We start from the raw sequence: 27,106 nt of genomic DNA, 5'->3' as shown, positions 1-27,106 counted from the left end.
TTGAATAGTCAAATAGAGTTGCTCATTGATATTGCATCTGTTTTTATCCATCTATTCTCAGGTTTTTATCCTGAATCCTATTATTGTGCTGGAAAATATACTCAATTGGTGGGAGAAATGTCTCCATAATACCTTTATTCTTTTTTTAAAAAAACATGATGTCATTTTAAACATCTTTGTTTATTTATTTTTATCTGGTGCTGGGGATTGAACCCAGTGCCTCACGCGTACTAGACAAGTACTGTACCACTGAGCCACAACCCCAACCCAACACCTTTATTCTTGGGGAATAATGTTGTGTTTTTCCTTCTAGTTGAACACAGATAGGCTTTCTCAATCAGCAGGCCTAGTCATTTAGCTGGGAGATATACCTTGAGTCTGATTTCTCTGGGACTCCAGCTCATGCATGGAGAACCAATAGACTGATTCTTGTTTCTGAAATATTTCCTTCATCACAGATGGCTTGCTGAGGAACCTGGGGACATGGGAACCATGTGCTTCAGGTCAAATGAGGCCTTGACCTTGCAGACGTTAATTCTTTGAAGGACTTAAAAGAGATACAAGATTTGGTCCCTGCCTCAGGAAGCAAACAATTTGGCTAGGGAGATAAGATTTACATAAATTAAATAACTAGAGAAAGTTGTATTTAAAATGCTTGATTTAAAATCAAGCTCCTATCCTATGACTTCAACTTTTTGAAGATGGTAAATATTGAGTATTGAAGGGCAGAATCACGCAAGGAGTAGGAGCCCAGGGAGACCTTGAAGGAAGGAGAGATTGGAATGGACAGATGAGAGCTTCAGGGCTCAGGGAGTGGTGAGGGGACAGGCCAGGAGGGGGCAAAAAATGGGAATACCACAGGGAGACAAAAAAGAGAGGAAGGGGTCTTCCTGCTGATGGGGCAGCATGTGCCATGGGAGGACAGCCACAGAGCTTGTATTGGAACCTATATCAAAGGGGCTCAAATGGGACCTGGAGGAGGCAGGAATGGCCCAAAATCAGCCTTTGGGGAGAATCCTGATACTAAGGATGCTTGTTTCATCACAGGGTCACTGTTAAATGGCAAAGTGTGTATCCCTGCTTTGGGGAAGGGGTGATCAGAATTTCATTGTAGAATATTGTTTTGGGATTGTGGGGCTGTACATTTTGTGTCTTCCTTGTTTAGGGATGTTGGCATTAGCATATATATATTAGTTTCCTGTGGCTGCTAAGACGAACTACCACAAACTGGGTGGCTTAAAAACAACAGAAATGTATTCTCTCCCAGTCCGGAGGCCTGAGGTCTGAAATGAAGTAGTGAGCAGGGCCGCACTCCCTCCAAAGGCTCTGGCGAAGGAACTGCTCTTGGTCACTTCCACCTCTGTGCTTGCCTGCTACCTTGTCTTGGGGCTACCATCACTCCAATGTCTGCCTCCTTCTTTACATAGCTTTCTCCCCTGTGCGTGTGTCTCCTCTTCTGTCTTTTCTGAGGACACACAGCAGTGGATATAGGGCCAACCTAAGGAGTCTAAAATGATCTCATCTCAGGAGCCACAACTTAATTACATCGGCAAGGTCTCTGTTTACAAATGAGGGCACACTGGTAGTCTGCAGAGATCAGAGTGTGGAAGAATCTTTGGGGGCCATCATCCAGCATGTTCTCTGAAGATGCAGCGTAGAGGAAGGAGACAGACCTAGCCCTCAGTGGAGAGGGCACCACCAGGCAGGTGTTCTGGATGAGTGGCATCACACACTTTCACCTGTGACTTGTCCACACAGCCACTCTTACCTGTTAAACTCAGCCTGTATATGCCTGGTGTACCAACCATTGTGCTCACATAATTATTTTCTCAAAGCACCACAAGGGAGTGAGGAAGAGTTTCTTCTCCACAGCTTTCAGATAGGGTGGCTGAGTACCTACAGTACTCAGCCTGGACTCAGGGGACCTGCTCTGAGCCTCTTCAGTCCTTTTATTCCATTTGTCTGCATTAGCAGACTTTCTTTTGTTGTCCCCAGCATTCACTCTCTGGCCATCATTCATCTTTAATGCAAACCAGTACTCCCAGCAGCACAGTCTTCCTGTGCATGGGGTAAGCGTCTGAGCAACAGCCCAGGAACAGAAGGCTTTAATGTCATTCAAGAAATCGGACAGGGATTTTGGGGCACCTGAGTGTCTAAGGCCAGACGAAACCAGTAGCAGAGCTAGGAGTGAAGCTCATGAATTTCAGAGCCACCACCTGCCTTAATCCTGGTTGTGCCTCTTACTTCCTGTGGGACTCTGAACAAGTCACTTCAGCTCTCTGTGCCTCAGTGACCTTATCTGTAAAATGGGGACCATGGTGGTATTTCCTTCTTGGATTTTTTAAAATGGAGGTCAGGTGCATATCTCCGTGTGTGTCCATGTGTGGCGATATATATGTAAAATGCCAATAATGATTCTTAGCACCTAGTAAGTAGTACTATGTGCTGTTTGCTTACAAAAACAAAAACAAACAGCCCCACAGAGCATATGGCTCTTCCTTCTATGCCTGTACTCATGAATCACTGGAGCTGGAGACCTATGTGATATTACAGGTTCCTCAGCAAGAATGTGGAGCCCTTGAAAAATCAAAGGAGTGAACCCCAGGCCATGCTAAGCATCCACTGTTGGAATAGGATCCCGCTCAAAGCCTGCTACCCAGCCAAGATATTTGCTTACGAAAATACCCAAAAGGTGGGAGGCATGGTGTCTAAGGCAGCCTTACATTCTGGTTCTAAGAACAGTGCAGCCAGGAGCCCAAAGGTACCTTCACCGCACCTGAGGACCTGACATGAGGGTGAGGTGCTGCCACTGTGACATGGGCTCAGCTGGGATTGTTACAGCAAGACACAGGGCACGCTCCACTCACAGCCTGCTGTTTTCCCTACAGGCTGATGCTGCTACCAGCTTTCTGAGGGCAGCACGATCAGGTAACTTGGACAAAGCTTTGGATCATCTGCGGAATGGGGTGGATATTAACACCTGTAACCAGGTAAGTGAGATGGAGGCAGGCATGTTGCCTCTGAAGGGTCACTCTTCCCTGGTGTTGTTTCTTGAAAGCTTTTGAGATCTTAAAAACCCCCAAGGGCTCTGCATGCTGTAGCCCCTAACCTTGTGGAGACATCTCTGGCTACTGAGGCTGAGCCCCAGTGAGAAGGGCTGCTTCCTGACAGGTGGGAGTGAGACCCACCCTGGACCCCCTGGGGCCTCTTTCCTTAGAAGCTGATTCCTGCTGTTGTCTTAAAATGTGTGGCCTTTGAAAGTGGGCAGGAGGAAGGGCCTTTGAAGGAGGTTGTATTAGTGGGAAGGTTAAATCACTTTCGTTCACCAGCCACCTTTATGGGTTTTCAGCTGGGCGGAGAAGAAAGGTGAGGGAGGACTCTGTTTGTCAGGTGTTGAGGAAGGCAAGTCTGAGGAGGGCTCCAACACCTTGCTCTTCATGGCTCCTGAGCTTGTGACAGGAGCTTGGTCTCAGGAAGGGGCTGGGAGGGAAACAATGTGTTCAGGACGGACTGCAGGGCAAAGGAGTCAGGTGCTGGGCCAAAGATCTAGGAGCTAGCTGAACAGAGAAGAAAGAAGCTTCTGGAAAGAGGACAGGTGAGGGATTTGGGCTCATGGATTGGTGACTTGTTTTGGTTTTGGTTTGTTGGTGCTTGTCAGCCAACTGAGTGACTCAGGTGTGCATGCAAATTCAGTTTCTCATTCAGAACACATTGGCCAACTGCGACTCCTCTTATTTTTACCATAGTCATTCTTTTAAAACTTGCTTTTAATGGTAGTTAAATGTAACATAGAGTTTACCCTCTTAGTACAGTTGGGTCATGTTGAGTGCGTTCACAGTGTTCTGGGCCACCACTAGCATTCCTTCATAGAACCCTTCGCATCTTGCCAAATTGAAACTGTGTCCCCGTTAAGCAGCTCCCCATTTCTTGACTCCCCAGCCCCTTCTACTCTCAGACCCTATGAATTTGAGAAATCTAGGGACCTTGGAGGAACAGAATACTACAGCATTGTCCTTTTGTGACCTGCTGCTTTACCTTGCACAGTGTCCTCTGGTGCGTCTGTGTTGTAGAGGCTGCTTGACTTCTACAAGACAGCGAGGACAAATTTTCTGCCCAAGGCAGGTTTAGTTTTCCATGGGCTACATTCCTCTGTCCCCTGCCCTCCTCATCCTTACTTCCCTGCCACTCCAAGCTCTGCTGCAAATGCAAAATATTGCTTGCGCTCTCTCCCAGGGCCAAGACCCCATTTGGAGTTGCTTGATGGCACAATTTCATAGCTAAAAGATCAGAGAGGAGCTGGGCATAGTGGCGCATACCTATAATCCCAGTGGCTCAGGAGGCCGAGACAGGAGGATCTCAAATTAAAGATAGCCTCAGCAACTTAAGGAGACCTTAAGCAACTCAGTGAGACCCTGTTTCTAAATAAAATATTAAAAAGGGCTGGGGATGTGGCTCAGTGGTATAGTGCCCCTGGGTTCAATCCCTGGTACCCCTCCCCTCAAAAAAATTAGAGAGAACAGAGTGGGTGAGGTACGTGACAGAAAACCAGGAAACAGGGAAATGCAAACCTGTGGCAGTGAACTTCAGAGGGGAGCAGAAGAGGATGCAAACTGGATGAGGAGAAGGCAGCCCTCCTCCTCTCCTTTCATCCCTCCACCCAGAACACCTATACCTACACATCCCAGACCGACGGATGTTGGTGATTATAACCAAACACCAGACCCTGAGTTGAAGGTTGGCCCTTGGGTGGCAGAAGGGAACTCTGAACTCATTGCTTTGATGGAAAGAGGTGGAAGAAGGAAAGTATCAGGACAGGCTGAGAGTCCTGGAGGAGAGTGGCTCAGGAGGGGGGCTTAGACACCTCTTAACACCACGTTCCCAGAAACAGGTGCACAAGCCCATTCATGTTGTTCCCAGTGCCCCCCATCCCCAGCCCGGGTGAGGGCTGCTCTCCTGTGGCCTGCGTTGCTGGGCCGGGCTGTGTGGGTTCTGAGGTTTTCCATGCTGTGGCTAGAGAGATGCAGCTGGGTGTTTCTCTGCAGTGCAGTTCCTGGTGGAAGCGACTCAGTCCTTCGGAGGCCTTCCAAGGGTTAAGATTCCGGCTCTCAAAGGAATCCATTTAGCCGAAATGGGGACAACTGAACGTTCATAAAACTTGAGCCAGGGCACATTTTCTGTGTGAAATTGGAAGATTTTGATGACATCCGGGGAATGGCTTTGTCCTGATTGGTCTCCTGTTGGGTGTAACTGCCTCATCCCTCTGTCTTCTCTCCTTAGAGGACCTCCTTGGTTCATTTCGGGCTCAGAGAGCAGCAGGCACCGAGGCATTATTTGCACTTTATTGACACAATTTCTGATGGGCTCAGCGCCAGTGACAAGTTGCAATTCTCCCTGCTAGACACTGATAGGGGCGGGGGAGGACTTCAGCCTCGAGACCAAAGTCTTGGCTATGACAAGCCTCTTTCTTTCAAAGAAGATGCTGCTGCAAGAAAGGAAATGGATGGCAGAGAGGAGTCAAAGGAAAACCCACCCCAGGCTAAGCCCCTGGCTGTGGTCTTGCTCCTGAGGCTGTTTCGTCCCCTGCTCCCCACATTTGGGCCCTAGTGGCTTGTGTCTTAGGTCCATGACTGTGCAGTGACAGGCAGCTGCAGATGGGCTGCACCTGGAAAGGAGCTGGTCATGTTGCCTGAGCTCGCCCTGGTTGTGTAGAGGATGATTTGGTTTGTGCTTTAGAAGGGAGAGGACAGGCAGTGGGGGAAGGGCTGTTTCCGAATTTGTGCCCTCATTGGGCACATTAGGGCCCCCATGGGGACCATACCGCTTCTTTATAATGTTCACAGGGCTGGCCTCCTAATGGTACTAGAGCTTTCTCCTCTGTAAAACATGCATTCATTGTTTTGAGAAGATAAAAACAGGCTCTTGTCCTGGGGTCACGGCTTGGGAATTTGCTTTCTGCTGGAGTCTTTTGAGCTGATGGGCCGCGGAGCAGGGGCACAACCTGCACTCCTCCTTATGTAAGCAACGCGCTTCCAGATAGTTCGCGGTGGGGGAAGAATGAGTGCTGCTTGCCGTCAGAGGAAGTAATTACTCTAAGGAGGGTAAGAGAGGAGCTCTGGGCTTATGTAAGAGGCATTGGAATATTCAGGGCAGCTTCCTTATTGCAGGGATCATATCTGTTAATTTTTACCATTATCATCACTATTCTGTTTATGGAACAGAACAAATTCAGACCTAAGAACACACACACATGTACACACACATACACCAGAGCATTTATGTAGATGCCTGGCTTTTTGTTTGTTTGAATGTATTTAAGCATCATTCAAGCTTCAGGCCCCTGCATCCAATGTCTTCCTGTTCATCTCCAGGTGTACAAGGAGTGCTGGGCTGTAGGTATTTAAGAGCAAAATAAGTCATAGGCCTCAGCCTCTCTGAACTCTAGGCTAGTGGCAGTAAGAGCTGTTCATCAAATAAATAGAAATAGATGTGTGACCCCAAAACTATTGTCATGAAAGAAAACCCTAGAATATTCTGAGAATAGATAAGAGGTCTGGCCTGGAGATCAGGGAACGCTACCATGAGCAAGACACAGTGGAACTGAAGGATGAGCAGGGCTTAATGAGGTGAAGGAAGGGAAGAACATTCCAGTCATGGAGAAGAGCCTGAGCAAAGTCCTGGAGGCAGAAAAAAAGAGTGGAGTGTTTAAGGAAGGCCAGGATAGGGCAAGTGCAGAGAGCAGGAGGTCCCAGGTGAGGTAAAGCTGGGATGGAACTGGAACTTAACAGGCCAGGATTAGAGTGCAACATTCAGCAACTGGGACAGCATGCCCTAGGCCTGAATGATGTGTGCACACACGTATATACGCATTGTGTGTGGGGTGTGTGTGTGTTTACATATTACTCCAGATAAACCCTGGAGTTGCTCATGGAGGGGAAGGGATTTGAAGAAGGGGTCAGAGTGGCCAGAGCAGCAGATGGGAGAGGTACCTAAGAGCTTGAGGCAGTGGCTGCAGGCTAAGCGGAAGGGAGGCATTTCAGCCTTGAACAATCTGTGCAACCCTGTTAGTGTGTCCTGTTTAACTATCTCCCCAGCTTTCAGAAGCCATGTTAAGGATTCTGGTCTTTATCCTGGGAGCAGTGGAAAGTGAATGGTGGATTCCAGCAGGGGAGTGCCAGGCTCAGAAGTGTGCTTTAAAGAATCGCACAGGCTATGGTGTAGAAGACAGATGGAGAGTGCAAGGTGACCGTAGGGAGGCCAGTCATGAGACTATTGCAGTAGCCCAGGAGGAAAATGTCGGTAGCTTGGCTACGAGCTGTGGCTGTAGAGATGGAGCAAAGCCAGCAGGTCTGGGCAATGAACTGGCTGGGGGAGAACAGGGATGGAAATCCCAGAATGATCCTCAGGGTCTGGTTTGTGCAGTGGGTGGATAGTGTCACCAGCTACTGAGAAAAGGAATGCTGGATGCAGACAGAAACATGGAAACAGAGTGAAGGGTCAGGAAATGAACAGCGTGGAGATCCTGGTGAGTAGATCTGTGGAATCTCAATGGAGACATATAGTAAGTAATTGGACATTTGAGCCGGGAACTCAGATAAGAGGTCCAGCCCAAAGATAGTATTTGGAAGTCACTCAGCATTCGAGGAAGTCAAATGCTGGCATTGGCTGGTACAAACAGGGATGAGAGGCATGTAAAATATAATCCCACTAGTGTCTTTGTGGGGTAATTTCACATATATTTATTAAACACCTACTGTATGCCAGATTCTATTCTAGACATTGAACAAGCTAGACAGAATAGACAGTCTGTGCTCTTGACATTTGTCTGTGGGTGTAGAAGACAGACACTCACTAAGAAAATGGACAAATAGGTAATGTCAGCTGATGAGAAATTACCATGGAGGAGAAAGAAGTAAGGAAGAGGACTGTGTGGTTTCTGGGGAACTGCATTCCTGGAAGAGGGGGAAACATATGCAAAGGCCCTGGGGCTGAATAAGCTTGGTTTGTTTGGAGAGCAGCAACAAGAGCCGTGGGATGGAGTGAATGACCCAAGGGAAAAGTGGTAGGCAAGGAGATGGGGGAAACGAGACAGGGCCAGATCAGGAAGGGCTTGCAGGCAGCGGTGAGGACGTGGACTTTGTTCCAAGGGTAATGATGGGGAGGCACTGGAAGGTCATCTCTGTGCCCTAAGAGGTGCTCTATCTGACTTAGGTTTTTAAACAATCACCCTGGCTGCTGTGTGATCTACAGAGTGGACCTGGGACCCAGGTACAGAGCAGGGAGGCTGGTTAGGAGGCAGGTGCGGTGTACCAGGTAGAACCCCTCAGTGGCTTGGAATGAGGAGGAGACCGTGACAGTGAGAAACCTGAAGATTTGCCTCCTGGGCTTGAGGTGTTGCTGCCCCTGCTGTGGTGGTCTCAAGCATACAGGATGCAAGTCCCTTATACAGCAGGACTGTGTCATTCTTATCACCACACAGCAATGGGCTGGTTGACTTCAATCTCAGCCCAAAAGCCACTGTGAAGACATCCTTGACCGCCCCCAGCATGAAGTAACCTTCACCTTTATATCTATCAGACCCTCTTTTACAGCTCAATGGAGTCCCACCATGTAGCATGGTGACATTAAGCACATCTGTGGCTCCTGGCCGACTCTAAGCCACACAAAGGCAAAGTCCACACAGTCTCCCCACAGCACCCAGCATTGGATATGACACCTAATAGAGGTTCTGATATTTATGTGAATGAATGGTTACTTAATTATGCTTGTGCCAATCTTAGGTTCACGTGTTTAATTTACAGGGTTATTGCTAAATCATTTCTATCAAATTGTAATATTTTTTTATGGAGACTGGAGCAATTAAAAACTACTTCCTAGGATAAGGTAATTGGTTTTATGCTCTTATCAGTTAGCCAGATAAAAAGAGAGCTAGAACCATTTTTCTGTTCACTTCCTAGATTAGTTGGGTCAATACAGCTGCTCCCCAGGAACCATGAGCTCTAACTTTTTGCCCTCCAGAGCAAAAAGCCTTGCTAGTTTAATTTTCTGTTTTATTCTTATAATGCTAACAAATGTGGCCTTGCTTGGCCTTCCTGATAGGAAAGAAAGTATTGAAGATCCCAGCAGAACATTTCCCACCAGAAAGAGTGACCTTGTCAACTACAGCTCTGGTGTGAGACAGAAGAGAGGGCTTCTGGGATATCCTGACATTGCTCTCGGCTACCTTTGTCTAATTTTTCTCCATATACTTGTTACTGCCTGGTTTATGCATTTGTATGTCTACTTATTTTTCTTTCTCGACTTTAATAAAATGTAGACACCTCAAGGGGGAAACAGCTTTGTCTTATTCAGTGCTCTGTATCATGATCCTGCTTGGTGCTAGTAGGTGCTTATAAAATCATTAGTGGATTGAATGAAAAGCTGCAGGGATGTGCTGCGAAGATTTTGGGGACCACTAATGATCTTAAAGCTTCTCCTCAGTCCACATCAGTACTAGACTAAGCCTACTACTTTGTAAGAGCCTTGTTCAGTGATGAGCTCTTGGGATAATGACTCTGCTGGGTTAACCACGGTTCAGATGCTGGCATCAGCCCCACTGGTCGAGTATGTGGCAATATTTGCTGCTGTCTCCAGGAGCTCGACCATCTGAACAACCCCAAAAGCATAACAGATTTCTGCGCTAACACAGCCAATGAAAACATGCAAAACCACACCAGTTCCACTGACACTGCTTAGATATGCATGTGTGCCTTAGGCAGCCCTGTGGTGGCTGGGTACTTGTTGAGCTGGAAGGTGAAGAGTTGTAGGCATTTTAGAAACATGGGGCATACATAACAATAATTTCTGCTACAGAATAGACTTTTCTTCAGCAGCCAAATGCCAAGTCTTTGACCAGGAGTTGTTGGACTCTGGTGATTGTGGTAATTATGACCTTTTCAAGTGGTAGAATCTTAGCCCTTGGAAGAGATCATGGTGTTTATAATGCTGGAAACCGAGGTCTAGAGGTTACCTCTGAATATCTCACAAACTTTGTGACTTTGGATTTGGTGAGATGGATATAGGAAGGTGCACATGATGTTTCTGAGCTCATTCATTTATTCCACAGACATTTATTGAGCAGTGCCAATGCTGGAGACCAGGATTAACAAAGATAAATAAACACATTCCCTGCTCTCAAAGAACCAAGAGGCAAAGAGAAAACTCTGGTTTATTTAAAGGTAGAAGGTTGCAAATTCAATGTTTTAAGTGACATGCAGAGAAAGCCCAGAGGAAGTTTTCATGCTTGACACACATGTTCATTGAGCTGCTGTAATATGCCAAGTGCTGGTCAGCTGCTGGTGAGTGAGTCCCAGGGCCCGCTATCCTGTTGTTTCGGATAACAGGGTGGTGGCTAACATGCCATGAGTCAGAGAAACAGCCCAAAGGAAGACTGGAAGCCTCTGGTCTCTGTTCCAGGACAGAATCAGGAAGTGGGAGTTGCAGTGAGAAGGAGTAAGCTCTAGACATAGGCAGGAGTGGGGAAAGGCAAGGGGTAGTGGGAACTTGGTGAGGTTGGGGTACACGAAATGACAGAGTGGTGATCGACCAAACTGGGGAGGTTCCATCTAGATCAGTTTAAGTATAGAGCCTGTAACTTCTCTCTGTCATTTTTTTTCTTAGGAACTATTGACAGTCATAGAAATGGTATTAAACCACATGGTTCCTAAATTCTACCTGCACCCCACAGGCACACAGAAAACCTTCTTAATATGATAATGGGGTCACATTAAGCCTTCATAAAACTCACTGCCTTGGTACAGCCCTGGAATAGTGATGAGGTAGAGAGAAAAATAAATCCCTGCAGTCCCCACCTGGGACAGTGATATTTATTCTGTGGTGTGTAGTTAAATAAGACAAGCAGCTTGATGCCCGTGAGCTGGTGCTCTGGATCCTTCTGAAGTTCTGATTTCCACTAGGAAAGGAATTAGCAATAAAGATAGAACTTGGAAACCTCTACCCCTGAATTATTTTAAATAAGGACATTTCTTTTGTATCTGGGCAGGAACTGAGCTATTTGATGTTCCTCTTGCTAATTCTGAGACCAAATGGCAATTGTAAAGTAAGTGATTCCTTATCACAAGTCAGAATGACCCATCATGTTTCGCCGTCCCAGATTGCAATTTTGCCAAGTTTTGCTATCTAAAGCCCTTCCTCAGCCATGACCTTTGAATATTCACTTTACCTTCATGAGGTGGGCAGAGCAGGTGGTGGACAAGGAAGGCTCAGAGAGGTGAAGAATCTTCCTGAAGCAGATCCCTGCACCCACCAGCCCAAGTCCTTGCTCTGTACTGCACTGCACAGATGGATTGGAAACTGAGCAGCAGAGATTGTCATTCCTCTGGGCCATCTGCCCCTGGACTGGGTTCATTTTTATTCTTCCTTTGCAGTGCAGAAAGAGTTAACTGACCAGTTCAGTTACATAAAGATGTCCATTTGTAGCAACAACAGGGACATCTCTGGGATCCTAGGAACTAAGAAAAAGGTGACTAGCATTGTCAGGAACAATCTAGAACATATTGCAAGGAAAGTACGCCCTCCAAACTCCACTTTATGGTTTGATAGCTGTGAATTTACAGTATGAAGACCAGATGTGATCCTCTTACTCATGAGAGACTAAGAAAAAAGAGCTCCATGTATGTGGCAGGTTGCACGAATGTGCGTTCAATTCTGCAGACTCTTGTGGAAAACACTCTATGTGCCAGACTCCACGCTAGGGCCTGATTACAATAGAAAACACAGGATCTCAAAAAATCGAGGCCTTTGGTGCAGATGGACACGAGCAGATAAATGCAATATTATGTGATTAGGACCTTGAGAGATATCAACTGGGTCGCATGGAAACATGCTCAAGAGGGAAATTCAATTTTGGGAGGCTAGAAATAGGGTATAATGTGGCAAAGAGGAGCAGACAGAGTGACCAAGAAAAGTGAGCCTTGATCTGATCCTGAGGGAGTCTAGCCTGTCTGACAGAGGAAATGCTGAATGCCATCTCATTCCTGACAGGAATAGATTGAATGTGAATTGGCTTAAAATGTTGGTTCTATTGACCATAAATTCTTTGTTATAAACTTTTTCTCTTTTTTAAAAAATTTTTACTTATTTATTTCTATGTGGTGCTGAAGATTGAACCCAGTGCCTTACATGTGCTAGGCAAGCACTCTGCCACTGCTAAAGCCCCAGCCCTATTTTATATTTTATTTAGAGACAAGGTCTTACTGAGTTTGCTTAACATCTTACTTTTGCTGAGGATGGCTTTGAACTCACAATGCTCCTGCCTCAGCCTCCTGAGCCATCATTTTTTAAGTAAACAAAAGTAATACATTTTTTGCTTAAAAATCCAAACTATGCAGAAATATATAAAGTCTGATTGTTCTCTGCAACTCTCTCCCACTCCACAAATCATTAACAAAATCACTGTTAATGATTCAGTGAAATCTTGTCATACTTTCTTTTTTCTACATGCAGAACACAACATATCTTAACTGTTTTCTGAAGTCTGCTGCATTGTTTTCTCTTCTCCCCCCAACCCACCCACCCCTGGGGTGTGGAATTAGAAGGAAGCCAAGAGATCAGAGCAGGTTGGTCATTGTGCAGATGTATAGATTGAGACCCTGGGAGGTGGCTGATAGGATGATAGCTTAGAGGCCTCAACTCTCACCCAATATTCTTTCTCTAAACCCCATTGCTCTTCTTCAGAAGGTCTGGTTCTTTTTATTTTTTAAAGGAGTTTCAAGATCTCGGATAGAGAATCTTTCTAGTCCATAGGAGATATTCTTAGCTGCTGAGCTTAATTTCAGAGCCCCATTCTCTCATTAACTTGAACTCACACTTCCTCCTGCTCTACTCCCAAGGGCCCTACAACCTCTGCAGTGGCTTTGCTGCTGAGCCACAGGATTTCAGAGCGCGGGGGCAGCTGCAAGCTTTGTACAGTCAGAGAGTAGAAGGAAGGTGATCTGAGGTTGATTTGTCTCCTGGCGGAGTTCTGAAATCGTGGGTTTCTTCTTTTTCTTTTTAGATAATGAAAAGAATGAGAGTGTTTTTCCTCCTCGTGAGTGTCTAGTAAACTATGAATCTTAAAAGCTATCTGGGTAGAGAACTAAATTTAGATTGTAATAAAGCAAAGGGAAAATGCCGAAAGCTGGTTTGTTCCTTTCTGAGTTTGTGCATTCCTCTCGGATCCTTCTCTTGTGCTATTTTCCCTGTTCCTACAGGAAAGACAGTCTTGAAAAGGAGGCTTCCACCTTAGGGTGTTTTCCCACCAGGGTTAGGACAGTTGCTTTGGCTCTGTTGGGCTTCTGATTCATTAGACTCCAAGATCATATATTTTTAGCAGACCTTTCCCACCAAGCTGGTCTCTGGGGACCTGTCAACTATCAGGAGTAGAAAGAGATGAAGGTGGGCTGGCCTTGCAGCACATGTGGCATGTCCTGTGGAAGAGGTATCCCCTGTCAGAAGTGTCCACAGGATTCTGAGCGCTGCTCTCTTAGGGTGGATGGTTTATATCCTTCCTGGAATAATGTGAGAACTCAGGTCAAGATGGCACCTCACTGGTTCCTTGGAAATGGGATGAATGGATGCGGTCAGATCTCCACCGGCTCAGAGTCCCTGGAACCATAGAAACCCACCCAGCCCACCCATCCTTCCCCATCATTACCAGAGCCCAGAGTCACCCCACAGCTCTGCCTCCTCTTCTTCAACAGCCTCTTTCACTCCTTGCCACTGTTACTCCCTGTCTCCTATTTTCTTTTCTTCAATTTTTTGGTAGTTTCCAACCATGGCAAGAGCATTACAAATTATCCCCCACCACCGTGACCACTTTATGGTGTTTATGTGCACTCTTTCTGTCTATCTATCCACCTGTCTATCCATCCATCCATCTATAACATATAACATGTATGACATAATTCTCTGTCACTCTTAGACATTTCAGTGCACACCACCCACAATAAAGGATGGTTTCCCACACAACCACTCTGCATGCCTCCCAATCACCAAATCTGCATCAATACAGCACCATCATCCAGCCCACAGACTTCATGACACTTTTGCCAATAATTTCTTCCTCTCCTTCTCTGTTCCTCCCCCTTTCCCCTCTGTCTTATTCTCTCTCTCTTTCCTTCTCCTTCCCCTTCGGTCTCTTCCTGCCCTGACCTACCCTCTTCACTCTCTCCCTTTCTCTGTTACAGGATTCTCTCCAAGTACATTCTTAGGTGACCTGTGTCATCAGTTTCCTTCAATCTGGAATAGTTCCTCAGTCTTTGCCTGCCTCTCGTGCTTTTGACTATATTCCATTCTGAGATTTGAACCTCAGCTGTGTCTTGCTGATGTTCTCTTGTGGCAGGACTAAGGTATTGTGTTCTTGACAGGAATACTGTGGAAATTGTGCTTCCTACCCACCCCTGGAGATTTTAACCTTGATTACTAGGTAAAGTTGGTGTTTAACCTTGATTACTAGGTAAAGTTTTCTATTGTAAAATCATCAATGTTTCCCTGGTAGTTCATCTGTATTTTCGTGGGGGAGGGAAATATTCTGATATGATAATGTCAGTATCTTTTCCCTATTAGACTTTCAGCCATCAGCCATGGCCATTCCTGAATGACTTTGGCCTGTATCAGCTACCACTCTGATGGTTCCAAAGAGTGACTCTCTGTTTTCATCATCATTTCCTCTTTTATTTATATCTGTTTGGATTCATGGATTCTGATCCCATTCAATGGATTTTAACCTGATCCTCTCATTATTTAATGTTCAACTCTAAATTAGGGCAGTAAGAGCTCTTTTAATACATTGGGAGTTTTGTTGTTTGATATGTCCTCATCATTCTTCAAGTATTTCCTTACTTTCTGGCATGGTTGTCCCAGGCTTATTTTGTATTTTCCCTGTGCCTATTCTGCCTGGATCAACTATTTCTCCAAGGAACTCTGGATCCTGTTGGTGAAGGATGGTAGTTAGACACCAAAGTCTGCTCACTTTATTTATTTATTTTTAGTTTTCAGCAGACACAACATCTTTGTATGTGGCACTGAGGATGGAACCCGGGCCGCACGCATGCCAGGTGAGCGCGCTACCGCTTGAGCCACATCCCCAGCCCCAAAGTCTGCTCACTTGAAGTGCTCATTACTCCTGGTTCTCATGGAGAATCCAGATTGAATAGGAAAACAGGATATTAAATTCAGAAACCTCGATATAGAGCCCTCTGTGTCATGGGAAAGATCTTCTGACTGCTTCTGACCACTTGGGTAAAAGGGAGTGTCACCCCAAGATCAATTTATCTAGAAGTTTCTCTTCCACCACTCTGATATCCTTAGTCTCTTTGGCTTCTCTTCTATGGCTATGAAGCTGTTCTTCTCAGGGTGCCAGATCTTTCCTTCCCATTGAGAACTTTCTTGACCAGAGTCCCCTTGCCTGTGTGTCTGGCTAAATGGCAAGCAACTAATCTCATGAGCTGGACCAATAACATGATAGTAAATGTTGGTGAATGAGAAGATTATGCTTCCTAGATACTATATTAGCTTGTTGGCCCAAACCCACTGCTTACCTCAAAGAAAAGGAGTGAGGGGGTTGAAAAACTTAGTTTTAGGAGAAGTGAGGTGGGAGGACTGGGTGGACCTTGAGGTTCTTGGTCACAGGACATAGCTTGAGGCTGCCTGCTCCTCAGAGGCAGGGGAAATAAACAACCATGAGAAAAGAAACTGTGGGCTGTGTGTTCTCATGAGAATGCAGGCAGCTTCTTTTGAGATGTTCTTGAATCTTCAGTGAGATGTGGGACCTCAGGACAACAAGGTCCTGAGGTTTGAAACCCTTCCTCTGCCCTTGACAGGACAAGAGTTAAGTTCCTATGACATGACTACTGTATTCATACATTTAGAAATCAGTTAGTGTAATTGGGGCAATCAGAAGAGCTAAACAGAGGAATAATTTACTGAGAACAAATGTCTGGAATTTTATATTTTGCCAATGGAATTTCTCACAGTTGGTGCAAAAAAAAAAAAAAAAAAACCTTCGAATTAAATCATTCAGGCTGAATGTGACTTTTTCTTCTTCTTAAAAAATGTTAAAAAGAAACACAGCCTGGCTGAGATCTCCTTCCCCTCCCATCAGACAGATTGCTCCTCAGAAGAATCCTTTAAATTGACATTTTACCTGAAAAAGAGCAAAAGCAGATGAAAGACTCAGGGTGTGAGTGCTTGCCTTGAATATTTTTACCCCACCCCCCATAAAAAGGAGCCCAAAAAGGGTTGTCTGCTAATTTAGGACCAGGTGGCACAAGATCATGTGGAGATAAGTGGCTTCAGAGGCTTAACTGTATAGGGAGCACATAGGATGTGGAATATCATTGCTCCCACCTTACAAACTAGAAAAAAAGATCTGCATAATATACCGATTATGATTTTTCCTGAGCCCATCTGAGGACTAAGGTAGCAAGGTAACCAAGTAAACTGCATTCCAAAGAATTGGGAATTAATTCCAAAAATTATTTTGACTTTGGCAGAGCACAGGAGCAAGAGAGCACCATAAAAAACCTTGAAAACTCTGAAAGACCACATGTAGACCAATGTGTCTGGAACAGGCTTTTGACCCCAGGCCTTCACTGGCTGCTCATGAGAAGTATCAGAGACCAGAGAGAGACTCAGGTGTGCAGGGGGTGATGGGTGGCTGTGGAGGCCAGGTGGAGGGAGGAACAGACACAAAGCTTTGCACACTTTCCAAGACTCATCTGTCCTGTGCAGCAAAAACAGACCCTCCTGCTTTCAGAACAGGCCCCAAAGTCCAATCTCTTAAGGGAGGAATAAAAACTTGACTACCCTGGCTTTTGGGGAGAGATAGGAAAATTCCTGCCAAAGGTCCATTGCTGCTACAAGAACCATAGAACAAAGGCCCTGTACTCCTGAGGGAGGGCCAGGAACTATATTATAGGCCCAGGATCCCTCATCAGTAACGAGCAGAGGTTTGTTTCTGCTCAAGGCTGCACAAGAAATTTCCTCCTAAGACCAATGTAGACAAGGTAGGTTTTGTTGCTTCAGAGAAGAGAGGAAGGGATGCTCCCCCTTTTTTTGTTTTTGTTTTTTAAGCCATACCTTTGAGGTCCAGTGCATAGAGCCTACCAAGATTGAAGCTGAACTAGGACAAAAGAAAACTAACCTGCAGCCACCAGATTAGGAAAGAGCATACCTCATACTAAGAAGAACTGTTCGGAGAGGGGTAAGGGCATGGGAAAAATCCTATTTGAGGCACAGGCATATGGGAAAGCTAAGAGCTGAAGGAAATCAGATACACAGGAAACCCCTCTGGCAAAGCACAGGGTGTAACAGCAGCCTATTTCTAAAAGAATGTGAAGGTTGTGATATGCCAAAGTTAATAATGATATTCGCCCTTCCCACCCCGTTCTAACAATGTCACAGATGAAGAAATCTATCCATCTTCAGCTGTAAATCCTATTTACTTTCATCTCTCATACTCCTTTACATATGCTATCTGGCATTCAGTTAAAAATTATAAAACACAAATAAGGGGGGGGGGATAAAGAAAACAACAAGCCATTGTCAAGAGACAAAGCAATGAACAGAACTAGACTCAGAGATGACCAAGACGCTAGAACTATCAGATGGACTTTCAAGTAACTATGATTAAGATGTTCCAGAATCTAGTAGGGAAAGAGGATCACATTCATGAGGTGATAGAGAATTGTAGCAGAGAGATGGAAATGCTAAGAAAGTCAAAAGGAATCCTAGAAAGTAAAGAAACAAAACAAAACCTCTTTCTCAGTGATGAAGAATTTCTTCAATAGGTTCATCTGGACTGGACATAGCTGAGGAGAGAATCAAAGAACTTGAAGTTAAGGCAAGAGAAATTGTTCAGATTGAAACCATAAAAAAAGGAGAAAGAATGAGGAAATAAAAACAGAAAAGAGCAGCTGAGAGCTACAAGACAAAGTCCAGGGTCTAACACATGTGCAATTGGAGTCCCAGAAGGAGGAGCCTGGGAAGAAGAATCTAGCAAGCTAATGACTTCTCCCAGGGAAGCCTGTGTGGGTGAAAAACAGCCACAGTGGATATCGCCTCCCCCTAGCTTCTAATTTAGCCCAAGCACATACTCTCATATTTCTCCACTTCATTTTTGCTTATCTTCTATGCCCTGTTATTTGAGAAACGTGTGATTTATCCTTCTTGTAATCCCCTTCAACAGCCTGCCTGCCATTTGGCATCAGAAATGGCTATGAAGGTTGGATGGAGTAGCTGAAAAGATGCAAGGCAAGATTCTGCAGTATGCCTTTTCCTTTTGGCAATCAACTTACACTTGACTTAACTAAAATAAAACATATGGTTCCTGGTTTTGAAGGGGTGATAAATTACAGTTCATCTCTGTCCATAGTCATAGCTAAGAACAAATGCTTCACATAATTTGCACTCTTCCCTTTCTCATTTCAGCAATTAAAAAAATCTGTTTAAGAAAAAGAAAGCATTAAATGTACATTTATCAGTGAACATTCTTTTGAATATAGGAAGTGGTCTCTGTGTGGGGTAGTTATGCATTGAATAAGACAGTGATACAGGAAAATCGGTTTTTAGGCATTCAGCAACTCTAGCTTCTGGACGATGATAACTTATGTCTATTGACCAGTCATCTACCTAAGGAGGCCTGTTGCTGCTGAAAACTTGCCACTATGAGTCTGATATTTGTGCATCTGTTAAATTCAGATGCACTGGATGAGAACCACTGAGAATAGATTATAAAATCTTAGCTCATGGGTTTAGATTTTAAAACCAGACATGGCTTCTCATCTTGCTGTTGTTCATAAACTTGCAACCCTACTGTTTCCAGGCCGGCTCCTGGGCCTTGAAACAGCCTTGGTGAAGCTCTGGCCTCCTTGACAGAGGAGCTCCTTACTCCTTTGTGTTACTGCTAATCTTACACATGCCATTTGGGGAGCTTTTTTTTTATGATTCTGCATTTATTTTGTATGCATCTGTTTGTCACGCAAAGCCATATTCTTCAAGAGAAAACGATTGTATTTTATTCATCTATAGCACACTGTCAGGCACAATAGGCTCTCGATAAGTGTTTTTTGAACTGGATTGAGTAAATGTCTCAATGTTAGGTGGAGCAGTGGCCATAAATGAGGTTGAGACAAATGATCCTTATGGTCCTATTGCAGAAGTAGTTTTATTATGCATGAAATTCCTGGGCCTTCTTAGACACCCTCGTTAACTGTTCCAGGTAGTCCATTAATGGACTCATGCCCAACCACCTTCCTGGCTCAGATAAGGACGGTGATTCAGATCACCACATGGAAGAGACATGGAAGTAACTTAGGGAGACTATGTGGAACACAAAAAAAGTTAAAAATAAAGTAAGAAAGATAAAGAAAGAGTCATAAAGGAGAAAGACATCATTGAACCAGGATCTGGGATGGAGGGTATGTAAAACTAGGAGAGATGCAGACCCAATCAGATGGGTCCTTTTGGGTGGAAGATGGCCGCTGTCTGCCAAGAGAAGGCTTATGACCCAGGGAGGAAAGAAAAGGGGCTTTCCGTGGACCTGGGCAATGAACAAAATCCTAGAGATGGATTGCAGAGATCTCAGTCAGGTCCATAGGGATGATTGCTATGACTGAATGTTTGCTCTAAGCTTCTTGATAGCTCAGAAAGGGAAGGTAAGCTGTCATCATCTGATAGAAGGGAGCACACTAGCTCCTGGGGGAGAAAAAAACAAACCCTTTCTCTCTGGAAAACCCAGACTAGTTCTGTATATGGCTGTGCCTAGAAAGACTATGTGACTTCAGCTAATCATTTGACTGTCCTGTGCCTCAATTTCTTTAGCTGCATGAAAGGGTAGAATTCATGGATCTCTGATATCCCTTGGGATTCTAATAGTCTCTGCTCAGACAGAATCTAGAATCCCTCTGGATTGAGATTTGGACACTGGCTCCAAAGAGCGGGGAAAGCCACCCCAGAGCATTAGTGGTAAGCATGAGGTATTTTCTCCCTGGCTTGCCAACTCTCCAGTTTTAAGGCATTCAGGACCAACAAATGCCCATCACTGTGTCTGTGCTGCCCAAGTAGGCACTGAAACTCCAGCCGTCAGCACCAAGGCTACGCTGGCCACTTCCCCAGCTAGAGTTGTCTCTTGCAGTATGCAGACTGCAGCAGCTGCTCCAGCATCCACACACCCCACCGCCAATTCCCATGTAATCCCAGGGTGCCTGCTTTCAGTGCTGGAACCTTCTAGGCTTGAGGCTACCGCACAGAGGGAGCTGTGCTCTAATAAGGAGCAACTCCTCTCATGAGCCCTACCCCAGGAAACAGTTGCAAGTGGCAGAGTTGCAGGGAGTGGCTAAATGGGGGGGTTTGGCCTCAGGAGAACCCCTCACTTGACAGATTGCTCTTCTGTGAACTGTATCTTGCAAATTGAGTTGAGAGGATGGGTTAGCATCTGTCCAGTGTTCTTTCATTCCCCCCAGCGTCCTGTTCTAACAAACTGCTGCCTGCCTTCCAGCACTCTCTCCCTTTGTTAGGAAAACTAGCTCTGACCTATCTTTGATCTGATAAACTCATTCACACTGGGGTGTGAGGAATTCACACAGCTTTGGACCCTACCTTGAATAGTGTAGAGAATCTGCGGGAGAAGGAAATCTAGTGGCAACTGAAGGGCATTTCTCCGAGGCAGTGTGTAATGAAGAGTCCCTCCCATCAGCCCCACACATCTACCTACCTACCTGTGCACATACACACAGAGACACATCCTGGGAAAACCAGTTGTATTGCTGGGCGAAGATGTGGCCATCCACACTCACTGGTTGCTCGAGGTGCGGTCAGACCTGATCTAAACAGGACATAGGTAAAGTTCCCTTTGCAGCCTCCTCTCTTGTCTGACACTCAAGGCACCTGTTTTGTTGTCATTGCTTTTGGTTTTGTTTGTTTTTGCAGTACTGGGGATTGAACCCAGGGTGCTTTACCACTGAGCTACATACCCCCAGCCATTTTTTAATTTTTATTTTTAAATCAAGGCAGGGTCTTACTAAGTTGTCCAGCCCAGACTCAAACTTGCAATCCTCCTATATTGGCCTCATGAATAGCTGGGATTACAGGCATGTGCCACCACACCCAGCTAGGCACCTGTTGAATTTGCCCCCAGTCGAAGGCTCTTGCGTGAAGTCAATTTAGTTCTCCTTCCCTTTTCCCATCAGGGCTTTATTCCCAACAGCGTTTCCTAGGCTGATAAACAAAGCAATATGGCTAGTCCATTAATGGACTGAGGCCCAACCACCTCCAAGTAGCAAATTTCTGCTTTAACAGGAATCTCTGGAAATGATGCCCTGTCCCAAGTGGAGTGGGACTTAAGAAATTCAGGTGACACTACAGAAATGTCCAGAGACAGTGAGTCAGAGATCCCTCACATCACACTCTTAGGAACCAAGCCCCCATTGTGTTGGTGGACGTGTTTTTATTAGCTGAAAGTTTGCAGTGACTCAGGGGTATCCCCGGGAAAGGAAGGTGCTAGAACAAAATTGATCAAAACGGAAGCCGGGAAGGAGTGGGAGGGGAGAGGAGAATTATTGGCAGGGAAGGAGGAGGCGAGGAGCAAAACAAAATAAAAGCAGGGGATGGAGATTGCTCACTGACTAAAATCATTTTCTGTACCCAGCCATGATCTACTCATCCACTAGAATTGAAATTTTATTCCAATGTGTTGTGGGAATTATCTGTGGCTCTCAGTAGCACTCTTTGATGTCAGCTGTTGCCAGAAAGTTTCAAGACCTTTAAGTGAAAGAAGGATCAGAAGATCAGGAAGCAGGAGAGTGAGGAATACATCCTGAGCCAGGCTGCTTTCCCTGGAGCACAGAGGTAGCTCCACAAGACAGAATAGAACTTTCACTGGTTAGCAAGAGGTCTGCTTTTGTGAGCTGACGATTGGGCATGAAAAATGTATTTTGTTTTGTTTTTCCTACAACTAAACTAGCAAGCAGGCTTTTTTTGGTCATATTTGAAATGGCAGATTGTGAAAAGGGCTATTTTGATACCAATTTTTCTATCAAGGAAGTCGTACAACTAGGTGGGTGGCAATACATGTTTTCATATGAGACCTTATTTCAAAGTTGATCACTTAGTAATGCAAGCATGTCTCTGCAAATGTGGAGGACACACCGTATTATGGTTTGGGTATGAGGTGCCCCCCCAAAAGCTCTGGTGTTGATGGAGGAATATTCAGAGGGAAAATGATTAGATTATGAGAGCTCTAATCAGTCCATCCTACTTGGAATGGACGAACTGGGTGATTAACTGTAGGCATGCGGGACTTGACTGGAGGAGATGGGGTCATGGAGGTGTGCCCTGGCAGGGTTCATCTTCCCTGCTGCTTCATCTCTTTCCCTCACCCCACTCTCTCTGCTCCCCAGCTGTCATGAGCTGAGCAGCTATCCTCCGCCATGGGATTCTACCTCATCTTGGACCCAAGGAATAGAATTACTTGATGATAGACTGAGATCTCTGAATCTGTGAGCCCAAAATATACTTTTCCTCATGTAAGTTATTCTTGTCAGGTTTTTCAGTTACCGTGATGCAAAGCTGACTGATGCATAGTGGTATTACCTCTTTGTTTTTTCTGGTTGCTGCTATGAAAATTCACCAGGGAACTGACGCTCTATCAACCATTTCCATTAAGCCGGTTGCTTGTGTTTGTCAGCCTTCTGTCGCGGTGCAAAATGCCTGAAAAAAACCAACTTAATAAAAGAAAAGGTTTATTTTAGCTCATGGTTTCAGAGGTTTCAGTCCATGTCACTTGGCCCTATTGCTTTGGGCCTGTGGCAGCACAATACATCATGGTGTGAGCATATGGCAGAGGAGGATTGCTCATCTCTGGGCAGCTGGAAAGTGAAAGAGAAAGAGGAAGAGACCTGTATCCCAATATCCCCTTCAAGGACACGCCTCCAGTGACCTAACCTTTTTCCACTAGCCCCACCTCTTATTAAAGTTTCTACCACCTCCCAATAGCACCACAGGCTGTCAGAGAAGCCTTTGACACATAGGTATTCGGGGAACACTTCTAAAACATACCAATGCCTAAAGACTGCCAGTGATCTTATTTTGAAGCTTCTGCCATTGATTTGGGGAGAACTTTACAAAACTCAGTTTCTGTCTGGGGAGTGGTGGTCATTCATTCTTTGCTCTCCTGCTCCTGATACTCCTACACAAGAGGTACTAAGGGAGTCTGGGCATTTCTGCTCTGTGTTCCTCCAGTTCTGTCCTGCTACTCCTTCATATACCTCATGACTGGAGTGGGGCCTTTTTCCAGGGTAGAGAATATACATTCCCACTAACCACCTCTCCTACCTCTCTGCTCTTTTCAGAATGGGTTGAATGGCTTGCATCTGGCCTCTAAAGAAGGTCATGTGAAAATGGTGGTTGAACTTCTGCACAAAGAAATCATTCTAGAAACGACAACCAAGGTATGTCTCATGGGGAGTGGGGGCACTTGTCATAAAAAATTCAAGTCTCTTGGTCTCTTAATATAGTCCCAAACTGTCTTAGAAACTAGCCCTTCATGAAACAATCCTAAATGCACTTCTGAATTTGTCTTATCCTGATCACTTTCCAGTTCTCTGAGTTCACCTGAAAACACAGGACCCTGTTTCCAGAAAGATTCAGTGGGCCTTTACTTTTTTTATGATGCTGGGAATCAGATTGAATCTAGATACATGCTAAGCATGTGCTCTACCACTGAGCTACACCCTCAGCCCCCCAGATAAGTTTTGTTTCTTATATACAGGCATCTTTTTTATTAAGCAGGATATAGACAGTATTTGAAAAAACAAAACTAAACTAAAAAAAAAAAATCTCCTTTTACTGGCTCAAGTACCATCTGCTCAATTCCCCTTTCTCTTCTCTCCCTACTTTCTCATGTTTTATGCTTGAGTTTTCTCCCCAGCTCATTTCCCATTTGTTATTTATTAGATGGGCTCTCATACACAGCCTCAGTTTCTGCTCTGTGCAGCACACATTTTGCTGCCTCTCAAGCAGAGAACACAGAAGAACAATATGTAGAGAACAGATATAATTTATGGGTATGACGTGAACTACCAAAATATTATGAAAGTAGAATCAGATCTCAAGGTAAAATTCTGTAATTTTCATGTCATCTTCCCAATGTGAAAGGATCTCTCTGATAAAATAAACTGAGTTGCTCTTTCTGACTATATATGGGTATTTTTTTGGTAACCCCAGGACAAGTGGCAATTGTCTCCACCCTGCTCTTAAAAGTATGAAGGGATGTAATTATTATTATTTTTATTTATTTGTTTGTTTGTTTGATGCTCTCACATACCTGGCTGCAAGCAGTGTACCATCTGACCAGCTCTGTGTGGGCCGGGGCAGCCGCTCTTCCCTGGCATTTCCCCAAGAGCTGTGAAAACATTATGCTTCAGCACTTTTGCTCTTTCCAAATTCCCCCCTTTGATTGTTATTTTGCAATGAACACTTGGTGTGTCTCTTTTATTTATAGAAATTTTATGAGCCAGCATGGTTTTGGAATGCCATGCAGAGGGAGGAGGAAAAAAAAATGGTAAAACTCAAACCGTGGGCTAAGGAAGACTCGTAACAGATTGAGGAATTGTAATGGATTTCCCAAGCCTGAGAAAGATTTAAAAAAAAAATAAGCAAGAAGCCAAAACCAATCTAGACTCCTAAGCTATGCTTAGAAATTCAAAAGCATAAAGCAAATGCACTGCTTCCCCACCCTCCCATCTCCACCCCTTAGAGGCCAGAGCTCAGCACCTTAGCTATTAATGAACCGAGAAAGCTTTCATCTCCACGGACAAAAGCCTCCTCCCTCACTGTGTTTCTGTCTCTCCGTCCACTTGAATTCACTCAGCACTGTTTCAACCATCCTCCCCTCTATGAGCTCTATGCGTCCCTGAAAATGGAGAAATTAGATATTTGTGGATCAAAATAGAACTAAATAATTTTTCCTGCGCCTTCACGGTCATATTCTTTCATGCTGAGGGAGAATGTAGAGGATGGCAACCTCCTTCCTCCTGCCTCCCACAGCCCAGGGCCAGAGGCCTTCTTGAGTGTGTGTGTGTGTGTGTGCGCGTGTGTGCAGATGGGATGGAAGGGGTCCCATTTCCCAGGAACTTCCCTTTGGTGTTATTCCTTATCAACGCTGCCCTCCGCCCACACGGCATGAACCAAGACCCACAGCCAGGTTCCACAGCTGATTAGCTTCTCTTCCTAGTGGGTAGAAAGAAAGTTCTGCTACCCTCAGATTTCAGGCAGGAAAGAGCAGATGGAAAGAAACATTTGAGGTCTGCCTCTTCAGGACAGAGAACCTGAGTCTCAGTCACCTCTGTGTTTCTACCCTGCCTGGCCCAGAGCCTGACACATGGGTTCTCAGTAATGAAGGGATACAACATACGTCCTTCTTCACGGGAGGCAGGGATGCTCCACTTGGAGCTCTGAGTCCTGGTTTCTAGAAAAGTTCCTGGTGCCAGCAGCCCTGTTTCATTTAGTACAGCAAATGAAAAGGACCCAAGTGCCAAAACCTTTAACATAACCTCCTTGGACTTCTATGAGAAATTATTAATTAGCATCTATACATTCGCTTCTGGCATTTATTCCCTGCTGGATCCTGGAGAAAGAATCCTTCTGCTTATCAAATGGGACTTTGGGAGGCAACAAATAAACAAAAAATCTCCTGCCTGATGCAAACTTTGATCTTAAATAAAGCACAAGAAATGAAGATCTGAACTTCCAGCTCCCAGGTCCCCACAGGGGACCTACCTGGGGACACTTGGACAACAGTGGTTATGTGTCTGTGGAGCTGGGTCCTGAGCTGCTCAAGCCCACCTCAGTGAGGAAGCTTTGCCTGCAGGTGACAGGTGGCTGCAGTGCAAGGACTGGGTTTGAAGTCCTGGTTCTCATCAGTTCTTATTTTCAGAAGTGGATTAGTACATGATTATGGAGTTTAGTTTAAAAACTTTATGCAGTCGTCCCTCAGTATCCAGATTCCAGGACTCCCACAGACACCAAAAAATCTATGGAGGCTCAAGTCTCTGACATGGAATGGTATAGTATTTGCCCATAACCTAAGCACATCCTCGCACAGACTTCACATCACCTCTATAATACCTAATACAATGTAAATGCTAGGTAAGGAGTTGTTATACTGTATTGTATAGGGAATAATGACAAGAAAAGTCTGCACATATTCGGTACAAATGCATTTTTTCCCTAATATTTTCAACGTAAGGTTGGTGGAATCTGTGGCTACAGAACCGGGGATACAAAGGGCCAGATGAACTATAAAAAAATAGGTTGTTTATCATTTCTGCTACTTAAGTATCACAGAGACAGATGGGTCTGGCTGTAGTCCTGCTTTCTCCACTTGACTTGACAGACATGCTGACTGGAGCCTGTCCCCCAGAATGTCCCTGAACAGGGGTGCCAGTGCATGACATGCAGAGGATCCCTTGGGGAGACATTGGTAGCTTTTGGGCCCAAGACTCCTGGGAGTCAGGAGGAACCTGGCAGAAAGGTTGGCCGGCCAGGGAACCTCAGCATGCTAGACACAGATGGACACAGCTGGTCCTGCACTTCCTCTGTGAACCGTGGTTCAGTATCCAGGATAGCCACAGACCAGAAAACCTGAACGTTAAACTCACTCCTGGCAACCTGCCTCGTTTCCTTCTGCTACTGGTTCTTATCTTTTAAGAGGTTTAAGACACTTGTATGCCTTATTTTATCTTAGGGTTTTTTCTCTTTGGCTTTCCCTCCTCTCTTGTTTGGTGAGAACTTTGTCATTAAGTTTTACTTAATAATATTTTAAATATTCTCTTTGCATTTTCCTTTGCCAGATTTTATTCTACGAAGGCACCCCCCATTTATTTTCATATTTTTCTTCTCTTCCCTACATACACTATAGAGTGCATTTTACCCTTTCCTTTTTTTTTTAATATTTTCTTATGTTCTTATCCTCTCATCACCTTTGTCCCCTTCAGACCAGCTTTTGGTTTGTGGGTGTCCCTTTAACAGCATTGAGGGTATCAAGCCAGGGAATCTGCTGCCTCCCTTTCTC

The 27,106-nt window shown here is 45.0% G+C and overlaps 1 protein-coding gene across 1 annotated transcript in view; it reads left to right on the top strand.

Annotated features, from left to right (window-relative positions):
• Ank1 (ankyrin 1) overlaps nucleotides 1-27,106 on the top strand; it is a 204,398-nt gene that overhangs the window by 112,765 nt on the left and 64,527 nt on the right. Inside the window, exons 2-3 of the mRNA XM_048792871.1 lie at nucleotides 2,889-2,990; nucleotides 23,385-23,483. Of these exons, the coding sequence (XP_048648828.1) occupies nucleotides 2,889-2,990; nucleotides 23,385-23,483 (201 nt within the window). The remainder of the gene's footprint in view (nucleotides 1-2,888; nucleotides 2,991-23,384; nucleotides 23,484-27,106) is intronic.

This window comes from Marmota marmota, unplaced genomic scaffold (assembly GCF_001458135.2).
Source record: "Marmota marmota marmota unplaced genomic scaffold, marMar, whole genome shotgun sequence".
Taxonomy (NCBI): Eukaryota; Metazoa; Chordata; class Mammalia; order Rodentia; family Sciuridae; genus Marmota; species Marmota marmota.
This window is presented reverse-complemented; position numbering and strand designations above follow the sequence as displayed.